The following is a 23,771-nucleotide window of genomic DNA, read 5'->3' on the forward strand; positions in this document are numbered from 1 at the left end:
AAGTGTCCTGGAGCAAGACACTTAGCCCCTAATTGTTCCCCCCGTGAGCGGACCATCTGAACAGCCTTCATCTGGGTGAAGCTGAAAATGAATTTCCCCATGGGATTAAGGGACCAACACCAATAGAGATATTTTAGGTGGTACACAGACAATAGATCAGATTTAACATTGGTTCAGCTACAAATCCACAAACTCCTGTCCTTGAAAATTGAAGATCTCTTGTAAATGTCATGTCCATCTGTACACTCTCAGGGTTAAATTAACCCTTGGGATATTACAGTTATGGTTTGGATCTTTAGTGAGGTTATGTCTTTCATCATGGAGTAAACTGTATTGTTGCGGTGGGTGGAAACCTTGTATGTCCTAAACCGTTCCTTTTTTATTATTTTAAAAATAGTGAACATAGCAGATCAACAAATTAACTTTGAGATCAGCTATTCTCACTCATTTTGAGTGACACTCACTATTGTACAACAATGTCTGCGGAAAAAACTAAAAATATATATATTGACATATATTGACATACAGTAAGAGGTTTCTGCCCGACAGCAACGATAAAGTTCAAGCTACTGATTGTACTGTACGTGCAAGTAGCCTTCATCAATCTATTCGTTTCATGTACAGTGTACATGTTTTCTTTGGGACAAGTAAACTATGCATCTTTGCCAGACCTTTGACCATAGCATCAGTGAACAATGAACTACAGTACGTATGTAGGTTGTGTGTGCAACATACACACAGTACAGTATGTGCACAAATATATTACAGTCAGTAAGTATATGGACCCTCTTTGTGCCGTAGAGTACACAGACTGTATTCTGCCCCCAAGGTTTCACTTCTTCAGAGCATAAAAGGACTTATGCTTTCTAGAGAGAGAGAGAGAGAGAGAGAGCGAGAGAGAGAGAGAGAGAGAGAGAAGAGAAGAGAGGAGAGGAGAGGAGAGGAGAGGAGAGGAGAGGAGAGGAGAGGAGAGGAGAGGAGAGGAGAGGAGAGGAGAGGAGAGGAGAGGAGAGAGAGAATTCAAGTAAGAGAGAGAGAATTCGAGTAAGAGAGAGAATTCGAGTAAGAGAGAGAATTCGAGTAAGATTCCTCTTTAAGAAGCAGAGAAATCCTTGGGTTACATAACTAATCCTGATTTAACATGTCAATGATGCTTAGCGTGTCAAGTCAGGATAACTTGGAGAGCCTCAGTGTCCAACATTTAAAAGGACTTTAGATGCGAAGGTACGCAGATGATCTGAATAAGATCTGGGGGAATTAAAAAAATAATACAAAAAAATAAACAGTTTTCTCTTTTGGAGGTCCCTGGCACAAGATATTTTCAAATGGGGGCATTATGAATGTTGGGGTTCTTTGAGAACCATTGGTACAGTCTACTACAGAGTTACATTCTCTACTTCCTGATCCTCCAACACCCATACTGTACCAGTACCTCCACGCCCTTTTATGCGCTACAACCTCCCTCCCTCCATTTCATGTCCATCCCAGGTCCTCTCATCGCACAGAGACACAGACATTCCTTGGCGAGTAGTATTTGTTAACAGCATGGGAAAACATCCTGGTGTTGATTATAGGCAGTAGTGGACAATTGAGCTCAGACCCAATTGGTCTCCCGTTCCAACTCCGATGTTGCAGACTTTCCCCCTGGGGTTTAAGAGGTTAAGTAAGTTTTTGGAGAATTTGTTGTATATACTGTATATATACTTTGTACTGTTTACATGACTCATAGTGATGCATGGTTGCAGTGACCCCTCGGACTCCAGGAGGCAAGCAGAGCAACACTCAACTCAGAACTGTGTGTACGAGAGCTGCGAGAATGCCTACATCAGCTAATGTACTTCCGTTCAACCGTTCAATAAAACCTAATGCACTTTTCATATTTTCAGTCCAGCCTTTCTTCCTGGAAACGTGGGGATATTTTACTTAACACACGTTTTCTGTCAGAACTTTCAAAAGGATATGAAACTAGAGGACAATATACTGTATGACTCCAAGTCTTAGGAATGAATTACTGGGCGAGTCCACACGCAGTACTATGCCGACGTGGTCATTCTGCTGACCGTGTACGGATAGGACCGATCTATGACTGTGTATTTGGAATACATGAAATGTACAGTATGCAAGATCACAGTCATTCTAGGGCTATTAACAATGTTGGAAAGGTGATGATTATTAGGAACGCCAGGCAATAATGCCAGACAATATTTTTGGCCACTAGGAGTGCCACAGAAAAACGTGAAACGAAGAGTCACTTAAGTCCAAATTTAATGCACTTTTCCGAAAAAGATGTATTACTTGTCCCGGACAACCGGACAAGCCTCAATGTCCAGCCCTGATTGCACTCTGTTATTCAGTTTTAACCTTGTGCTGATGTTCTCCATGCTAAGAATAGTGTGTGTGTGTGTGTGTGTGTGTGTGTGTGTGTGTGTGTGTGTGTGTGTGTGTGTGTCTCAAAGAGGCCCATTACCGTCTACATTAGCTAATGTACATCCATTCAATATAATGTAATGCACTTAAATCAATTAAAATTACGTAATTTAGTTTAGGCTGATAATTGTGTTCTTCTTCGTCCTACATCGTCCTACATCTCAGAATTACAGTGAGAGATCTAATATTGCCTTAATTACTACAAATAAAAGCAAATCCAATATCAGATGATGAACCATGCCCGCCCTTTGTTGTCTGTTGTCCATCTGTTATTGTCTTTTTACCAGGTAATGCTGCTGTTCCACCTACAGCCTCTAGGAGGAGATACAGCACGTCAGCTGAGACAGACAACCAATGGGAGAGACATACTGTCGACAGGAAGCCGATGTGGGAGGAGGGATGACAGGGCACTGCAGTCAGGCAGACGGACACACAGACAGACAGGCAGGCAGGCACAGACAAACAGACAGAGAGACAGAACAACTGACAGAGTGACAGACAGAAGCAGCCAGAAAACACCGGAAAGGAAGACTTACTAACTGTTTTTGTCCCCTGAGGGAGGGTGCAGCCCGAGATGGACTTGTTTGAGCTCTGACGCTTAGAGGGGTCAAGAGTGACCCTAGGAAGAGAGAGAGGAAGAAGAGAGGGAAATGAAGATGAGAAGAATGGAAAACATACAACGATTAGCGACAACAGAGGAACGAGAGAGAGAGAGAGAGAGAGAGAGAGAGAGAGAGAGAGAGAGAGAGAGAGAGAGAGAGAGAGAGAGATGGGAGAACGGTGAAAGACAGTGAGGATAGAGGAAGATGAAGGTCAGAATAAAGAAATGACAGAATATAGATGGAAACCAAAACAGATGGAAACAAGAAAAGGAAGGACAAAAGATTGGCAGGTGATCAGCACGGAAAAGCAAAAGAGTTAAAGCAAGAAAGAAAGAAAGAAACAAACATGTAAAGCTCCAATAAACAGCCCAGTTTAAGATCAATGGACAGCATGCCTGAGTCCAACAGTATTTGCAAATTATTGTTGGGTACTGTTTGTTTTGTTATAATCTGCTTGGAGTACCAGAGGGGTGGGTCAATCGATTGCGTCATGTACACTATACATTTATGAGTTCTCATTGTCTCCACCAGGCCGAAGGCGTGGCAGAGACGCCTGATATTGTCTAAACGTTGCAAAGATCGGTACACAATATCTCTACAGTCATGTGATCAAGACGGATCTGGCTGATTTTTCATTTAACATCCAGATTGGCTAAGATCGTCTTGCAAAGTTTGCAGGAGCAGCTCGTTTTGAACGAAATCCACAATTCCAAACTTTGCTGGCCCAAAATGCTACCTGGCCCATTATTCTGAGAATGTACAAATGGAACCAAATGGACCCATACCTTTGTACACACTCAAGAGTTAAATGAATACTCAAGATTTTACAGTGTAAGCTGAGCTGTCAAGTCACCGAAAGTACATGACATTGCATCATCAGTACCTCTCTGTTGTTCTGACACAGGGGTTCTCAACCATGTTTTGCTGTGACCCCCAGAAATGCTTTGGCCACGTCTTGTGACCATCATAGACCAATACGATGAGAATCAGTACGTTACAATCTAACATACTGATTCTCATGGCATTGGTCTATAACGGTAGACCCCATCCATCTAGGACTTCAAGCAGACCAATGCGATCAACGTTAAATATTTGTACATACTATTTGACACAGGTCTTCTAAATAGACAAGTTAGGAAGGAAATGTGAAGTGAAGGAGGGGATTGAAGCCTGTAAAGGTTAATAATTAGAGAAGGAAGCCTGGTAGGTTAGTACAATGTTAAGGAAAGAAAGTGGTGAAGAGGCTGCAAGAGTAGATATAGGCTTTCCCCTAAACAACTTGGTCTTAACCATATCAACATACCCGTAGTCTTAATTTGTAGAAACAAACTGGTCATTGTGTGAATATGGTCAATAATGGTCAATTAAGAAATAAGATTAGGGGTCAGGCTCCAGTCATGAGGCTGTGAATATGCTGTAACAACTAGGCGAACAAACACCTCTCAAAAACAACATTAATATTTGGCCTCTGAGTCTGAACTAACTACAACTATCCACCAGTGAATATGAATCATGTACGTAGGGTGGGAACACTATCATCTTCCTGTTCCCATTCATACATCTCTCTAGCCATCACAACCATAGCATGGGTCTCATTTAATTGGAATTAATCTTTTAAACACACCACAACATAACATTTTTTATCTCCCCCGCTCTCCATTCTATTTTATCTGCCTCACTAGCTGCTCCACCACGACCAAATGCCTCTCGCCCCCCCTTCCACCCGGCCTCTCCTCTTACCTGCGGGTCAGCTTGGAGGTGAGCTTGCTGAACAGGTTGGTGGTGGCGCGGGTCCTGGCGTGGGGCAGTGGAACGGCGTCGTGGGACAGCGTGGGAGAGGTGGGCGGGCCGTGGGACGAGGCCGTGGACCGCCGGTCACGGATCTGTCCGCCGTGGAAGGTGCTCCTCACGGTGGTTCCCCGCGTGAGGCGAGAGGAAGGCGCCGAGGCGGAGGACGACACCCCCGAGGCCCCGGCGATGCTGTGCGTAGAGGGGGAGGCGGGCGGGAGGCGGTGGGACATGGAGCTGGACGGGACAGACACAGACAGAACAATGAAGAATGCTGCAAGTTTAACTGTACATAGCCCATTTCATACAGGAAGTAGGGACGTCCCGATCACGTTTTATATTGCTCTTGATCCGATTCTGATCATTTGATTTTGAGTATCTGCCGATATCACTTTGTCCCGATCCGATAATTATATTTTTATAGAGGCTTGCATGTCACACACACACACACACACACACACACACACACACACACACACAGATAGGACAAGCCAAGGACAAAGGGACCTTGACATACAGTGCATTATGTGACTGTCCATAATAGTGTACTGTACAATATACTGTACATATCAGTCCACATATTGACATTCAACACCCAATATTGTGTGTCTGGTAAAGCCAGGCCCATTTGATGTGATGGATGTTCCGAGGGTGACCGACCGGCACTGGTCCAGAGTGCCATAGCATAAATAAATGACTTGAAATAAATGACAAGGGCAGAGAAGGGAAGGCAAGCATAGGGGAAGCAAAGCATTAGAGATGTGACAAGGGGAAAGAGACATTTCCTCCTTGAAAAACACAAATTAATCAAACCAGTCTGACTGTCTGAGAGAGGTCAAGAGAAAGGAGAACACTGGCTGGATGGAAAGACCCAGGAGAATAATGCAGAGGGGGCATGGGGTGAGAGAGAGAGATGTAATGAAAAGCAACAGCTAGTAGTGAGACAGAGAACAGCCCTCCAGACGTGGCCAGCAGCTCATTTCTATTGTCCGCCGAATGACCCAGAATGTTGTCATTGTCAGAGCTCTCTGAAGCCGAAACCGTTCCTTCATACTCTCAAATACTGAGTGTTAATTTAAACTCTCAGGATTTTACCGTTTACATTACCATCCTACAGTGCAGTTATTTTACTACTACTAGAGTAGTGTCCGTTGGGCACTGGCCTACTTGGAACGATGCAAGTTGAAAATGCACGCCCCACCCAGTTATGTCTGTGTCCTTTTTATGCCCATATACAAGTTATTTGTCAGGTATGCCTAAATATGGAACAGGTCGTTTCGAGGAAGCAATCTGATTGGTTGAAACAGCTTTCTAGCCATGCTTAAACCACAATAATGGCACGGCTAATCAGAACAAAGAATTCAGCCGTGCTTTTCTCTCAGAGCGCAGCAGACTCAGTGGCTAGGCTAGCTAGTTTCGTGGGACATTTGTGGTCATAGTGGCTACAACATGTCATTTTTCGGCGATTATCTTAGTTTTAAGGGTAACTGTTGTATAATTGCAATATTACACTCGAGGGTGTTCTTTATTCGTTATTAATGCACTTCTGCGATACCATTAATTATTGTATCATAATAAGGAATTCGCCTCCAGGCAAGCAATAATGACGATAAAGAACACCGTCTTGTGTAATATTGTTTAAGTATATGCAGATTTCAGAACAACAGTGTGATGTCAGAACAGGCCAGCTCCATATATGGAGATATGGGGCGATTAGGTCCAGACCCGGGAAAAGGCTTTTGTGCTGGTTCTGGACAAACGGCTATCCGACGGACTCCACTCCCTGTAGGGGTGTGGATTGTGTGTCGAAATTTGAAGTTGGTGGGGCGAACGTCACACACACACACACACACACGGCTGTCTGCGGGCCGGGGGCTGCTTTCCATAACGCTCTAGATAACACCCACACAGAGTTCAAGAGGGCCAGAGCCATTAGGTTAATGGCTAAATCAGTGAACTTCAACTGGGAACGAGGACTACTGCAGAACACAAGCTCAGCACACTGAGGAGAGGACAGTGTACTGTACCTTCTGCTTATGATGGAATTCATGTTTTGCATGTCCAGTACCACAGTGATTATCAAACTTTTGTGAATCACTCAAAAATATTTTGTACCAGGAAATCTCCATAAGCAAAGAGGCAAATATATTTTTCGCAATTTCTGAAAATTAGTATGAAATTTAAATTTAAAACCGGTTAAACGGATGACACTGCACTTTCGGAGCATGTTAATTTTAAAGACCAATCAAATGAAGGTTTATTTTTTAGTAACAGTTCTTATTTATTGGCATCTCTAATATTATATTACACTGTTTTAATATGTTTTAAATATATTATCATTCAAATCTTGCATTTTACCAATTATTTGCGTGCCCTCTTGCAATACCCTCGTGGCCCACCAGCGGTCCCGGGCCTTATATACTCTTGTAGATCTATTTTCGGTGCGTGACACCATGAACAACAAAGTCTATCAAGCTCTGCACTCTATTCCTCCCCCTTGCTTGCTCAACCCCTCTCTGTTTTTGTTTTTAATCTTCCCCCTACCTCGCTTGACCTTTTTCCCTTTCCTTTCTCTCACTCCCTCCTGCAAGCCCCAGCAGCCCCAAATCCTGCCTCATCACCTCATCCGTTTCCTACTGTGCAGTGAAGTGTGCACCCCCCCCCCCCCCACATCTCTGCAGGGACGCAGAACTGGAGGTGACTTGACATTCTGGTTCAACCCTCCAACAGACAGGATTAACACAGATCAGCTACAATGAACACTGACAGAGGCAGACAGAAGTAAGCATAACGGAGAGAATGAGAGGTAAAGAGATGGAGATAACAAGCAGACCCCCCCCCCACACACACACACACCTATTCTCTTTGCCGTTCTGTAGTAGCGAGTGTCGGTCTGTACTGGATCGGTCCGTGCACACATAGGTGTTCCGTCGAGTCATGGCACTGGCTGGGATATTGTTCTGGAAGACACACAAATGGAAACATTTAGCAATTAGCGTCAGCAAATCACATTGTTACAGATCAATCAATCAACAGCTCATACTCGTTGACTTAAAAGGAGTTGTTCACTTATGTTTAACGTTAAACTTATTTCTTATCAATTACACATGGAGATTTATTTTCGTTTTTGTCGCATACCTAAGCCAACAATTTGATGACCAGCAGTCTATCATCAGAAGATTAAAAACTAAAATGGAGAGGGGTTGAGCCACCCGGTCATCAGATTATTGGTTTAGGAACGTGACACAAAAATGCAAGGCTTCATGCTATGTGTAATAGAGCGTATAAAGTGAATGGCAGATCGAGTGGCAAAGTGAGTGACAAAGTGAATTTAATGTTGTTTAAAGTCATTTAATTCAATCAAATATGACTAGTTTTTTGCCACTCAGTAGACAATCCTGCATAACTTCCGGTATGATGATGATGTCACACGCATAGTGCATACCCTCTATTGATAGAAAAGTAATTTTGGTACAACTCCTTTAAACACCGATTTTAACCCATGGACCAACATCCTGACTAAGATCAACCTGGGGACTACCACTATTGTGTCAGGTGGGTCCATCATTGATCCACCAGTACAGAGCAGGGATATCATTCATTTGGCAAGAACACACAAAAAAAATGTTGGCTACAGCCACATTTGGATCCATCAGCTTTTACAAAAGTATTTTTGTCCCTGGACCAAACAGGACACACCAAGTCCTCTCTCAAAATATTATTATTCACATTGCAAACAAGAAACAAGAGTAGCACGTAAAAGTCTGGAGCAGAGTAGGCATGTTTTTGCAAGGTTAACTGGAGGGTTTCACATTATGATGATATAACAAGCAGCAGTGTTTTATGTCTCTAGGTGTTTATTTTACCAGCCTCACTACTGACACAAAGTTGTTCTGACGAGGTAGGCCCCACCAATCCGGTGGTCCAAAATGATACAAGGATATGGAAAATATCATTTGACCCCATGTGGTGTTAATGTCTGCTCATTTCTGTTCACCAGGCATCTCATTAAAGGAGGTAATCTGGGGTTAATCTGTCGGATGTCTGACTCCATTTATTGTGTAAATGCTATGTCAAAATGTTAATTTGAACTAGCGGTGAACTCCATCCATATTCACTGTCTGGATTATGTCTCATTATGAATCTGTGTATCCCCTTTTGGTGTTAGCATTTTGTTATGCTTTAGCTATTGAAAAATAGCAGATCTACAAGCTCATAGCGCGCCACCGAGTGGCGTGCTACGAGCTTGTAGGTCTGCTATTTTTGAAAAATGACTGACGACTGACATAGAAACATAGCTTTTTCTGAAAACTGTCAGAATGTAAAAAGAAAATTCAGAATCTGATCTCAGGTCAAAATGGGTTAAGGCAGTGTGTGTGTGTGTGTGTGTGTGTGTGTGTGTGTGTGTGTGTGTGTGTGTGTGTGTGTGTGTGTGTGTGTGTGTGTGTACACGAAAGAGGGCGAGAGAGGACAGAGTGAAGTGAGTCATATGTGAGCAGAATGTTTACTGTATGCTCTAGTGCAGGGGTTGCCTACTTTATGCTCCAGCAGTGCAGGGGTTGCCAACCTTTCTATTACCACAGACCGGCTGACACTTCATAAAATGTTCACGGACCGGCATGGGGCGGGAAGGGGTGGGTTGTGCATCATCGTACCAAGATAGCCTAACCGCTGCTATATTATTACTGTATATCAACATAGATGTTAAATTATTGACCTAAATGGCGTTATATCAACAAGGATAGTACCGGTATATATATTTTTTTAAATCACACCCGTGTGAAGTGATTGGTGCAACTCTGTGTGGGGGTCCCAACTCCCCAGGGGGGTGTTTTGTGTCATTAGCAAGAGCGTGACAAAAGGCTACAGCTTGTTGTTGTTATGCTGCTGCTCGCTGAATACATGTGAACGGTAAAGATACAGAGGATTCAACTCAACAGTGATGTCACTGTTATGCTATGCAACGCGGAGGTATCACTGACTCGAAGCTGTTTATAAACCACAGTCGGTGAAGAATCCTTGATATATTCATTCAACCGAGTCAACATTTCATCGTTTGGAAATTCCTGGCGATGCAAGGTTTTTCACGGTTGGGAAAACTTGGGATTCCCTTCTCGTGCAACGGTTGGACATGTCCCACGGACCAGCACCTGTCCATGTACCTGTTGTTGGGAACCTATGCTCAAGTCTAACGTAAATGAGTTGTCTGAGGATGTCTGTGGTGAGGACAGTCTTTTCAGTAAGGATTGGATTTGGATAAAAATGGTACTCACACTTACCGTCGTCGAGTTAATTTCTTTTCGGCGGTCAGGGATCTCAGACTTATTTGGATTGTGGGCGGAGCTAACCATGGGACTGGAAGGAGGCGGGATGCTACGGGAGCCAACCGTGTTGGTGCTCGCCTTTCGGATGGACGTGGACGTGCGTTCCTCTTTCAGCCCTGCCGCCTCACCAACTCCACTGGGACTACGCTTTGGGTGGGTCGTCCCTGGCAGCGAAGGACCACCTGAGAGGGACAGCCGGAAAGAGTGAGAGAAGTGGGAGCACAGATCGAGAAGAGAACAATAAAAAAGAGATGGTGAAAATGACAAGGAAAGATAGAAAAATATAAAATGAAAGACAGCAAAAGTACAGTACTTAGTAAGAAATCTCTCAAAACAGATTAAGAGCTCAAATTATTATTATTAATTTTTTGATGGGTTGACTTGACCTAATCAAGGTCAGTTTACATTTCAGCATTCACCAAAAAAGGACAACAGCAAGAGGCAAACTCATCATGTGAGCTTGCAGAGCTGCCATTTTCAGAGCACGACACTGGCAGGAAACTAAGTTTAATTCAGGCTTGATGTTCTTACAGAAGTCAGAGTGTCGTCTCTGGCGCTGATACGTTGAGCTGCTAGTGCTACGCGGCGTCTTGTGGGCGGAGGAGGTGCCGGAGGAGGAGGTGGAGGAAGTGGAGTGTTTGCTGGTTCCGTTGGTGATGGTGCCTGGTCGGACCCTGCTGGACAAACTCAGACTGCTGGCTGTCCGAGACTCTGTGCCAGTCTCCGTCTGAGAGAGAGACAGACACGTTAAATACAACACTCTAGTCAAGTCTCTCCAGCCAGACCGTTCTCTTCCAGAATGAAATTCCACCTCGTAAACTTTGAAACAGAACGCTGTCATCGGCTCTTCAGAACAGAAGGGTATACGACCGATCACAACTAGGGTTGGGATTCGGAACCGGGTCCATTTCAGACCCGGTTCCGACATTGCGGATCCGGAGCCGGTTCCATCGTTTTCGTATTAACGGTTCCCCAAACGGTTCTCATCAGTCGTCATTTAGCTCCGCTGTGTCTGTGCATGCATGCAAGCAGAGCCTGTGGTGACGTCACCCCACCTACATGAGAGAGTGGGGTCGGGGAGGATACGCCCACTGTTCTGTGCATTCAACGACCGCCGCGGAGCGAGTGGGACAGTATGTCGAAGAGATCTCCATAGTGTGGTTAACAGAGAGGGAAATGACTGAGGCTGAGCACGCAACGTGCAATAAATGCGATGCTATAGTTCCCTGCAAAGGTTGTTGCAACTTGTAGGCTACCAGTTGCACCACGTCCACGCGTTCTCAAAATCAATATGTCTACACGAGTCCACAACTCACGAGAATAATCTACAGTAGGCACATCGCGTTTGAGAGCCATGCGGAAAGCCGTGCCTGCACTCCCCGCAGCTCCACCACAGCCGGCGGGGGACGAGGATGATGCAAGGCTCGTTCACTTTCCCCAGGCTAGTAACGTAATAGAAAATAAAAACTACTAAACTTCTACAGAGCTTTTCATTAGGCGTGTTGTAGCCTACAACTGTTGTTAATGGTGTTAATTTAGACCGCCAATGACTCTGATTCTGCCTGATATTATATGAATCACGTTAAATATCACTATCAATGCTTTTGATTTGTCTCTAAATTAATCGCGTGACTGTTGAGCCCAGCGTTTAGGTGCATATACCTCCATAGATTGATTATGTACTGTATATTTACTATACAGTACAAATTGCAATATACAGTACAAATTGCAACAATGATATTGTTGTGGTGGCTAGCTGGTGGTGGTGAAATTAAAATAATAGTGCCACCTCATAATTGTAAAGAGCATTTTCAATAATTGAATTAATGAATTTGTGTTTATTATGTACTTGGTTAGGTTAGTTATAATATAAGCATAATCTATGTCAGAAAAAAAGGGGAAAAAATTATATTGGGATCCGTTAAGGGAACCGTTAGGAACCGGAACCGTTAAGAGGGATCCGGGAAGGATTCGGAACCGTTAAAATCCTAACGAATCCCAACCCTAATCACAACATGGTGTTAACCAAGTAAAAATGTTTTAAAATATATTTTTTAATTTACATTCATATTACTTACTAGGCTTCAACAAATTGGGTTTCCACCTCCAGTACGACTTATTTATAGAGACATAACAAAGTAATGTATCAATCAGCTACTAAAAAAATGTGCGTGGTGTATACCAAGCTCATAATTAATTCTCACTCGGCGCCTGGATCACCTTTTTTAATATCATTTGATTACAGTTCACAACTGTGTCCTGTACACAGTTTTTAGAATCTCAGATTTTTCTTTTTGGGTCAAAACAAGCTTGATTTGCGGTTCATTTCTCTAAAGTTTCAACGATATGATCCTCGCTTACAAAAAGTATGTTTTGGGTGGATTAAATTAAAATCTCGGGACATGATGTTGCATAGCAGATTTTTACTCCCTGACTCGCAGTTTCAGGCCAAATCGTCTTTCAAACTAAAGATGTAGACCATTGAAAATGAATGGACGGCGCTCTGAGCCAACCACCAGATGGCGCTGTGGCGGTTAACAAAGACACAAACCAAACCAAAGAGACACAGTGGTGAAATGTGAGGACCAATAACAAGCCAATTAGACTGAATATCTGACCTCATTCTTGCGCCCAAGCAGCAGGTATGTGGCGGTGACCTCGTTGTATTTCTGAGTAGTCAGGGCGTCTTTGATATCATCTCTGGTGTAGCCCATGCCAACCATGATATCTGGAGTGGAGAGACAACAGACTTCATTGACCCATTTAGACCACAGGGCAATTCTACAATCCTAACGGTTTTTGGAAAACCCCATGTCAGTGGTGCTCAACCTTTTCCATGTCAAGGACCTCCAGAATTAGCTGTATTTGGCCCATCTGAAAATATGTTGTTCCTCACTTAGAGGTGCTTTTGAAAGTGCTGTGTGCAAGGGTCCTACATGTAAATATGATATACATGTGTGCATATATGTATATGTATAAACAAATTAAACATATAATAACTACATATATGTTAATGTGTACAATAGTTTAAATGGAAAGAAAAGAAACATGCGCTGGAATGCTGCTATTCCAAAAGTCTGCATGATTTATAATACACAGGCCTTTAACATGAGCTAGTGAAACAACATGGGAACTTATTGCATTCTGGGAATTGCAGTGTTCTCACCAATGCGGCTGGCATCATTGTGGTCTTCCACAGGCTCTGCATGGGGCTTAAGGTCCTCTCCGTCATAGCCTACATTTATCCACTTGTCCTTCATAATTTGCTGAAGAGAAGACACAGGATGAAGGACAGTAAGGTTTAATGATCACAACGTGCCAGATTAAATACAGGCATGAAGGGGAGACATGAGGAGACAGGTTAAAATGTCATCAACTACATATTTTGAAAATAGAGTACATAAACTTTCATGAGCAAATATCCAACAACTATTTGTCACAAAAATAGTTGTTGGAAGTATAAACCACCTTGAATAAACACATTTTAAACCAACAGCTCACAGCCAGTGTTGACAAAATGATTTAGAAAATAATTGAATCATCAGTATTTTAATCTACCATTGAATTTCATATTATAATCGCTTTTCCAAACGTGTTCTGAAGGAAGCCTTCATATTTATGTACTGTATATGTAGTTCCCCTCACCTCCAGGGTGCAGCGTTTGGTGGGGTTGAGCACCAGGAATCGCCGTAGGATGCCCTCACAGTCTGTGGACATGTAGAAGGGCACGCGGTATTTCCCTCGCAGAACACGCTCCCGTAGTTCCTAAATAAACACCAACAAACATTAATAAGAAAAGCGGGTGAGTTTTCTTTTTTCTCAGTGGCCAATGTTCCCTCTAATAATTTAACGGTCTGAGCAAACAACACTCCAACCTTCTGAGCGTACCTTGAAATGCAGAGCAACATATTATGAGTGCACATGTACACTGCTTTCATGACATGCTATGGCTTATTCTAATCTAATTACAGAATAAGTAATAACGGTTAGATTACTTTTAATAAACTGCCTTGTAGGGATGTGGACTAATGAGAGATGAGATTCTCTCTCCTTCATTGTTGGACATTGCAGGACTCTGGAGATGGCTACAGTCAACATAAATAGAAAGTGAATGTCCAGCTTCATAGTGGAAATGGTGTCGTTTTTAGTTTGTACCTGGAGCGCATTATCTCTGCTGTACACAGGGGAACCATGCATGTCTTTAATTATACTAGAGCGGTGCCCATTGGGCACTGGCCTACTTGGAAATACATGTCCCCATGCTGTTACCCAGGCGGATGCGTGCGACCTCGCCCTAAAGAGGTCGCTTCTCGCCCTCAGGCGTCTTACTGGTAGATAGAAGATAGTATTTTTCAGTCGCTTTCCATACGTGACGTAAAAGTACACACGTTTGCTTTGATACAGGCGTAGCCAGTGCCAAAGCTGTTGCGCATTGGACAAAACAGTGTTTTAGGACGGTGATGGGAAACATTCTTCAGCAGGTCCGATCGGGTGGCAGCATGTGGGCTAAGCTCTCTCTGTTAACAGTGTGTGCGCTCGCACGTGTGTGTGTGCGCGCAATTAATTAAAATATGTCTGGTCTATGCAAAGCGGGGGTAGGCAAGCAGACAGAGTAACAAAATAAATTTGCAACTGAAATACAAACTATTAATGTGCACTACATAGATGTGTTCTGCGCGGCACACTCCTGAGCAGTGCGCGTGCGCACATGGGCACGTTAGTGGGAACATTGGCAGTGGCCTTTTCTAGATCAATCTGAAAAATATTGAAAGCATTTAATTTGCTGTCCACCCAGATCTGATCACTTAAGTAGTCATGGAGTCGACTGTGTGTATTTTCACAGCATGTTTATTTTAATGATGAACCAATCGATTGTGTTCCACCGTGCATCAATGGAACATAGTATATTTTAAGTATTACTTTTTAATATCAATGTTATATATATTATCATCAAAATCTTGTGTTTTGCCAATTATTTGGGGGACCACTTTGCAATACCCTTGCGGCACCAGCCGGCCCACAGATTGAGAACGACCCAACACCTCCTCCACACACATATCCTCACACCCACCTTAAGGTTCTGTCCGTCGAACGGCAGCGAGCCGCTGACCAGCGTGTACAGGATGACCCCCAGGCTCCAGATGTCCACCTCGGGCCCGTCATACTTCTTGCCCTGGAAGAGCTCCGGGGCAGCGTAGGGAGGGGAGCCACAGAAGGTGTCCAGCTTGCTCCCCATGGTGAACTCGTTACTGAAGCCAAAGTCGGCTATCTTGATGTTGGCGTCGGCATCGAGTAGCAAGTTCTCCGCCTGCAGAAGACGCATGTGAAAAAGGCAGTTCTATATTCCATTCTAAAAATGCCATCTAAATCCAAAACTTAAGTTGCTATATTCGTTGCGGTCGGGAGGAAAGCACCTAACTCCCATGTTTGAGCTTTTTTTTTTTTTTTTTTTGTCATTAATCAATGCTATTTAAGACCCGTTATGTCTGTGTGTTGGTTAAAAAGTATTAAAAAGCGCTTTGGACAGAGATATATATCTAAAATCTAAAATAACATACGGTAGATGCTTCCCCAGATTGAAGGTTTTAAGAGATGAGGTTGAAAGATACACACCATTGTAAATAATCACAATAACTTTGGGTACGTTGCTATTCAAAACCTTCCACCCGTCTTCCATTGTTAATAAAGCATTTCAAAGACAAACTTAGCTGTGATTTAACAATTTAACTTCTCCATTACTATGAGTTTTAAAACAAACAACAATTACTGACAAATGCTATTTCACCCAAGAGTAATCAGAATCCCACATTTACCTTCAAGTCTCTATGAACAATGTTCTTCTGATGACAGTAGTGGACTGCCGATACAATCTAGAAAGAATTAAGCAAAACAAACTAAATGTTTCCAGTAAATTACTATGTAAACAAAGTAAATATCTTAATCTTTATTACAGAAATTTCATTTGCATTTACAGTAAAAATAAAAATAAATAAAACTAAAATCACCACAACATACCACACAGGCAATTAGTGGGGAAACAAATGATTCAATATTGCAAATATGACATCCACAGTATTTGGTATATATTGCATGTCCACAGGGGGCGCCACACTGCTTCAGACTCAGAGCTTTAAAACTGACCTGTCTGAACTTGGCTCTGGCCTCCTTCTCCTTCATTCTACCATGAGACACGAGGTAGTCGAACACTTCCCCTGCAAGACAGACCAAAGTGGTGAGACACACACTCCTGCCTGGTGAGGCAGTGTTCTCTGGTATGAAAGAATTAAAGTATCTGCCTGAAATGAATAAACATTCTTATGTATGCACACATGCATTGTGTGTGTGTGTGTGTGTGTGTGTGTGAGAGAGAGAGAGCGTGCGCGCGTGCGTGTGTGTGTGTGAGTGTGTGCGTGCGCTTCTTGATGAAGAGACGCAAATAGTGGAACGAGTGGCTGAGGTCAAGTTCAGCAGAGTTACCGGCTAGCTCCTCCTTATTAGGACTGAACAGACACAGACGAGAGCTCATAGACCACAGAGAGAGACGGTATGGGGGGAGGGGGATTAGGGATGAAGGGCAGAAAAGAAAGAAAAACAAAGATGTCGAATGGTAAAAATAGAGGAGGTGAGGAGCATGGGAAAAGGGAGAGAGGGATGGAAATCATGGAACAGCACAGAGAAGTAGACTAGAGGATCTAAGGGTGAATGCTCACTTACAATAGAGGGTATGCGCATTCTTAAAGTGAATGCCTGAATGGCACACCGAGTGGCAAAGCAACAGGCAAAGTGAGTTTAACATTGTTTAATGTTGTTTAATGCAATCAGATATGACTTTTCCGTTTGGATGTATGGGCAGAAAGTAGATTTTTGCCACTCAGTTGGCCTTCCTGCATAACTTCCTGGTTTGATGATGATGTCACGCGCATACCCTCTATTCATTCAGAAAATGTACACAATATATACACTTCTCAATCTTCATGTCAAGGACCCCCCCCAGATTATATGTAATTCGGCTGCGGACCGCCATCTAAAAAATACATTAGTGTGCAAAAGTTTTGCACACATTTTCACAATTCTCCCCAAAATAGCAGATCTATAAGCTCATAGCTCGGCACGAAGTGATTGAAAGGGAAGATTCCATGGTAAACACAAGCTCACAGATTCACGTTCAGATCTGCAAATCTTTGGTCTGAACCATTAGACGAAAAGAGCAAGCGACGATGATGGTATCACTCACCTCCACTGGCATACTCCATGACCAGGTAGAGAGTCTTTTCTGTTTCAATCACCTCAAACAGGTGGACTGTAACAGACAAAGAGGATATAGTATATAATAATATAACATATGGAATGGAATGGAACAGGTGGACTGTAACAGACAAAGAGGATATAGTATATAATAATATAACATATAGAGGTATAATGGTGTCCAGTACAATACAGACACATATACAGCCAACAAACCGCACACACACACACACACACACACACACACACACACACACACTTGAAATGTATATTTGTGTATAGTTTTACACACACACACACACACACACACACACACACACACACACACACAGTAGCTCACCTATGTTGGGATGGTTTAGGCCCTTCATGATGCGTACCTCTCGAAAGAGCTGAAACCATAGAAAATGAGATGGTGAAAGCACTGCAACATTGACGTAAACCACACACGTCACATTGCATCTCAGAGTATATCACATAATATGCATCTATTTTATGGGTAGAAAGAAAAAGTACAATGAATGACGCAAATCTCTATGAGCCCATACGAAACCAAAGTCTGTGGATGGCATTATGGAACAACATACACGTATGGGACTGTGACAGCACAGGTACAAAACGGCACAGCACAGGACACTAATAGAGAGAGAGAGAGTGTGTGCATGTGTGCGCGCGCATGTGAGATGGAGAGACAGAATTAAATTTGTTTGTGAGTTGCCACAGCATTTGCCCAACCATCACACCATGCGGATCAGCTGCCACATAGGGCTAGGCCAAATTCACCTTCTAGTCACTCAAATAAAATAAGTCAAATATACACATAATTACATATTATAATATCCGGTTTTCAAAGATCAATGTATGAGTGCAATTTCACGTCGTGAACTCAGTGACCGAACATTGATTGTAACAATAACTGACCCCAAGTCTGGCACATAAAACCACCATAAGCCTTGCTCCTCTCCCCTGCTGCCTTTATCCAACACTATACCCTCCCTCCTTCTAATCTACACCCCCTGCCCCACCACCAGCCCACTTACATTTAGGTCACAAATCAGTTTTCATTTTAAAATGTCATTTTAAAATGAAAATTATCTCTGTTCAGCCATTCAAACAAATGTTTTTTTTTAGCACCATTTCATAAATGATGCCCCCTACCAGGGCCCAGGAAAGACCTTTTAAGTGTCGTACAAAGCCAACTCGAGTTGTGAGAAATCATGACAACAAACAAAACAAAATCGGGCCGAACTGAATTAGAAAGAAGAAGAAATTGTTTTTCTTGTTTTTCTTCTTGGTCTTTAAATAAATACTTTTTAAAATATCTATGGGAAAAATGCATTGGGAATTATTTCCTGGGCCTGGCGTTGTCATGAAAGGGGGCGGGACTGACTAGCCCTGACTAGACGGAGCCAGACAGTAGGGCCTTCTCCCCTGGCTACGATCTCCCCCAGCCTCCCACACCCCATCCATCCATCGCAGAGCTCCAGACAGCTGGCTCATACAGCTGCTCTGATAGCTTCACTCGTTAATTAGTTAATGTACTTTTATAAAATAAATGAAAAAATAAATACACAGGGAAGCGAGAGGCCAAGTGCCTCTTTAGAGGGGAATGTAATCAAAATTGACTTTGGCTGAGTTCTGAGTTAGGCCTACAGTATGTGCTGCCAAAGTCAAGGAAAATACAATACAGTGACAATGCTCATTTGTGTGAGTACGTTCATAGTGTTCAGAGAAGAAACTCTGTGTGTGTGTGTGTGTGTGTGTGTGTGTGTGTGTGTGTGTGTGTGTTGCACAGGGAACAAGCAGTCTAGTCTGTGTGTCGCAACTCGCAAGGATGCAAGGAAGGAGTATTTATTTACAGGAAATGAAGATAGAAATAGAAAACGAGACTGACAAGGGGAGAGGCAGACAGAGTGTGTGTGTGTGTGTGTGTGTGTGTGTGTGTGTGTGTTTCTATAGCTTTATAAAGCCACAATCATAATTCTATTCATATTATTGAACAAATCTGACTTCATGAAATCCTAGGCTGACTTTGTAGTGTGTTTTCCATTTCATGTTAAAAATAAATAAATACTACAAGGGTGAAAACATTGGTAGTTGCTTAGCCAATCAATAAATGGGTGAGTTAGATTCAGGTGTATCAATGTGCACTGATGTGTACCGTCCATGCTTGCACATTGGTACACGCATGGCTCTGAGACAACCTGAACGTAACAGAACGATTATTTATTTTATTTTATAAAACGTAAGTGTTATGGAGATGTCTTTAAGAGGAATAATAAATTATGAATGATGTATGAAGAAGCGGGTACAGTATGCTCGAGCACGTGTGAATACTAAATCACCAGTATAAATAAGCTCAGTCGAAGATAGAATATTGAGTTCCAGTAATAACTGGGCCTCTGTAAAGGTGAAAGAGACCCAAGCGCACCCAGTCTGAGCTGCGCTGAGATGTCTGGATGTTATCCAATATTGTACCACTCGTTATTGGACATATTAACTTCAGGCTACTCCGGAATTCTCCTTTAAAGAGTTGGTGAAATTTTTTTTTGGAAGTTCAACAGGATTGACACAGGTAGAGTAATATCACAACTAATAGTTATAATAGGGAATGACATAATAGTTACTTAATCATTACTCTGTGAGCCTGTCTTTAAATGCCCTGGTCATACTACACTATGTTTACCAAGAATTTACTTCCTCATGCTGAAGTAACAGCAGTGTAATGGTGACATAACTTTCACAGTATCCTGAGGCACCGAGTTTGTGTGTGTTATTATGCGTTTGTGTGTGTGTTCACATATGTGTGGGTGTGTGTTCGTGTGTCTTTTCATAGACGTCACAAGAGACAGATTCCAGGTTTTCACTGGGCCGTGATGTGGAAAAGACCAGTTTAGCTGCAATACACAAATGCACATGTTCTCGCGAGCACACACACACACACACACACACACACACACCATATCCCCGGAATGTAGCGTGACTGAGTGACTTGAGCTGGGACATGTAGTACAGCACAGCTGCTCTGTATGTCTTTGAGGGTCTGTGTAAACACAAACATTGAAGACAAAAGTGTGTAAACACAAACATTGAAGACAAAAGTGGGGACGCAAATTGTGATTGGCCGGAATGAGATGATGTACGATGACAAGAGCGCCCCTCACTTCACACAGGTGTGATTTTTAATTATACAACACACACTGGTATTCAAACAGGTTTTCCACACTTGCATATGAAAACAGATCACAGCTGAATACTGTACATGTATTTTTCTGTTTGTCTGATGCATCAGTTTAGCGACCTTAGTTAATCACTGTACTGTAGCTACTAGCTACCGTGGCGTGATTTAGGACTATAAAATAAACTGTGTTGTGGTCATTATTGTTACAGTACTTCAACTGATGAATAATGTATTCTTGATTTTGGTGGATTCTGGATCTACTCGAGTCCTGTCCACTGTGCATTAAGAAAGGCGGTGTGGCAAATGAGGGCATGAAATCAGTATAAAGTGTGTGTAAGATTATGCAGTTTTAACATATCTACCGATTGCAATAACTAGAAGCTCGACCGGCCACAAATGATGATGTATTTTTCATCATAGTGCTTCCGGTTGAAATGTTGCGCAATAACAGTGTCATGGAGTTTTATGTTAACTGTAGATCGTGCAAGTGCATTAACGTTAACGGTGAGGAAAGCAGCTATCATCCTTCGCATATTATCCCCTTCAAAGCTAGGTCCGGCCTTGCTCCATCGTACATTTCAGACATACTTGACCCATGCGAGCCAGCTGGCGAGCTAAGATCATCTGGCAAGGCCCTTCTTACCATAAAATCAGGTTGAAAAACAACTGTAGGCGACCAGGCCAATTTTACAAAGCTGCTTTTCACCCCTTACCCATGTGATTTTGTAACTATTTATAGTTATATTCCGTTGTGTTTTATTGTATTTTGTGCCTACCGTATTTGATGTCTGCTGTGTTATTTGATCTATGCTACGTTTTATGTTTCTTTCTGTTAAGCACTTGACACTTGAACGTGACCCTGTTCTTAAAGGTGCTATACAAATAAAGCTTTATTATTATTATTTATATTATACTCAGTGACTGAGAGAATAAATCGTTCGTAAAAGAAACTAAAAATACTAAAAGAAAACGTTCAACTAAAGGAAAATGCTATTATATAAATAAAATTGGAATACGTAGGCCTAGTTGCAAAGGAGAACATTGAAACTATATATATACACCCCCCCCCCCCAAGAATTGCTATGTACATAAATCAATTTTCCTTCACCCTTATACCGAATATTCTTCAGCCACTGAAGAAACCCATTCTTAGACACTTTTTCAATCCCATCTAGTTTGCATGATCCAATTCCCAGTGGGAATGGTCATATAATGTGCTGACACACAGATAATGTACAGAGCGCACACACGATAAAACAAAAGACAGATTCAGACACATTCTAAATTTGAGCACTAGTTGGCTGTCCAATTCATTTTAGTTACTCTTATGTTTTTGCTATACAAGAAAGAGACTTTAACCCATTTAGACCCGAGTTAAAAACATTCACTTTGAAAGAATATATATTGAAAGATTTGCGCCATATTTTTACGATAAAAAAAAAATAGCAGACCTACAAGATCTGCTATTTTTCAATAGCTAAATTATAACATAATGTTTAAATCACCAAATGGGGTTCCCGCCAAAAATGGGTTAAGAGAGTTTGATGTTGTCCGTTTAAAGCCACAGTAGTAGGCTCCCGTTGTCACAATTCAAATGTAGAAATGTTCAGCAAATACAGACTAAAGTGAGAATTGTGATCTCAATTCTTGTGGAGGAAAATCGAGATTCACATTTGAGCATGCAGCAGTAAAAATTGGTATACATTTAAGAACATGCATGTAAAACATGCACCCATGGTCACTCACACACACACACACACACACACACACACACACACACGCCCCCCCCCCCCCTTAGGGGAGTGTGTAATTCAATTTAAAGAAGTGTGCATCAGCTGTTCACCTGAGCTTTAAAGAGAATAATCACATAAGCCTCTCCTCCCCCTCTCCCCTCGCTCTCTCCTTTACACTCCACCCCATCTTTCTCCACTACATACTTACTCATCTCCTCTTTTCTACCTTCCCCACCTCTCATTTCATCTTTCACCATCGCATTCACATTTTCATCCCGACTCTTGGTCCATGTACATGTACAGTACTGAATCATACTGTACAAGTGTACATGTAGTCAAAATCAGTTCATGACTATTGAAAAGGTTATCAGTATATGCTGTGCTGTATATTTTGATTCGTGCATGTACCAAAACACATTTAGTTTGTAATGTATATAATTATCTATATAGACCATCTCTCTTCTTCACTTCACTTATACCCACCTAGCACATTCTAATCTTTCGTCACACTTTCTCCCAAAATCCTTCAGTTATTTTTTTGAGATTTCTTCTTGTTTTCATATATTGGAGAGGATGGCATTTGACAAAGGTCTGAATATAAGCCTGGCGTCACTCAAACGCCACCCAGTAATAAAGTAAAATGGCCACCGATGAATCATGGTAAACGACATGTTAAACGCCTGTTGCTTCGTTTTGCCGGTCCTCTTTAGTACACAGCAAAATAAAATAAAATGTACCCTTTTAAAACAGTCATATTGTTCTGTTCACCCTCCTTCTAAATCACTTTCGAGTTGTCTCCTGTGGCGACAGCCTCGCATCACAGTTGCCATGCCAACCAGGGGACTAATCCCTGTACCAGGCTCTGCTGCACCCCAGGTGCTTGTGGCAAGTCATATAACCAGTGTTGCCAGATTTGACGAGATAACTAAGCAACCAGGTCTATGAAACCAAGCCTACGGGAAAAATAGCTAAAATAAAATGGTAATTTTTGAATATTTTACAAATCTTGTATGGGGAAGGGATGGCACAAAATATTTGTGGGGGGGGGGGACTCATTCATATGATTTCCTTTGAAAGTTGGACAGATAAAATAAAAATTATGGGTCTTTTCCTACATATATTTTTGATACAACAAACAAAACAAACAAAACAAATCTAAGAAATTCAATAAATAAAATAATGATAATTAAGAAGCAGTGAAAATATCCGAATATCTACAAGCTCGCAACACGGCGCAAAGTGACACGATGCCCGGTGCGCTTGTAGATCTGCTATTTTCACTAGTTTGGGTCGCTCGCAAACATATAATCTCCCTTTTGGGTCACGAGCTGAGAAGTTTGGGAACCACTGTCACTGGGTGATGGATGGCTGAGGTGGAGCGCAATCCTACCATCAGTTCCCAGTACTTACCGCACAACATGCCACACCCAAACCGTGCTACTCATTCGCAGAGTTGGATCGAACCCATGACCTT

At 42.3% G+C, this 23,771-nt stretch overlaps 1 protein-coding gene across 4 annotated transcripts in view; it reads right to left on the reverse strand.

Moving 5' to 3' along the window:
• The window catches only part of mark4b (MAP/microtubule affinity-regulating kinase 4b), a 99,762-nt gene that overhangs the window by 8,140 nt on the left and 67,851 nt on the right, over window positions 1–23,771 (reverse strand). For 3 of the 4 annotated variants that reach the window (XM_080773064.1, XM_080773063.1, XM_080773066.1), the window contains 12 exons: window positions 17,727–17,775; window positions 17,376–17,441; window positions 16,283–16,353; window positions 15,955–16,011; window positions 15,213–15,449; window positions 13,787–13,906; window positions 13,308–13,407; window positions 12,760–12,869; window positions 10,673–10,868; window positions 10,091–10,323; window positions 7,674–7,777; window positions 4,770–5,054 (listed from right to left, as the gene is read on the reverse strand). In XM_080773064.1, the coding sequence (XP_080629190.1) occupies window positions 4,770–5,054; window positions 7,674–7,777; window positions 10,091–10,323; window positions 10,673–10,868; window positions 12,760–12,869; window positions 13,308–13,407; window positions 13,787–13,906; window positions 15,213–15,449; window positions 15,955–16,011; window positions 16,283–16,353; window positions 17,376–17,441; window positions 17,727–17,775 (1,628 nt within the window). The remainder of the gene's footprint in view (window positions 1–4,769; window positions 5,055–7,673; window positions 7,778–10,090; window positions 10,324–10,672; window positions 10,869–12,759; window positions 12,870–13,307; window positions 13,408–13,786; window positions 13,907–15,212; window positions 15,450–15,954; window positions 16,012–16,282; window positions 16,354–17,375; window positions 17,442–17,726; window positions 17,776–23,771) is intronic. The other variant, XM_080773065.1, reaches the window with a different exon arrangement.

Source organism: Protomyctophum bolini (genome assembly GCF_963924005.1).
Source record: "Protomyctophum bolini genome assembly, chromosome: 9".
Classification (NCBI taxonomy): Eukaryota; Metazoa; Chordata; class Actinopteri; order Myctophiformes; family Myctophidae; genus Protomyctophum; species Protomyctophum bolini.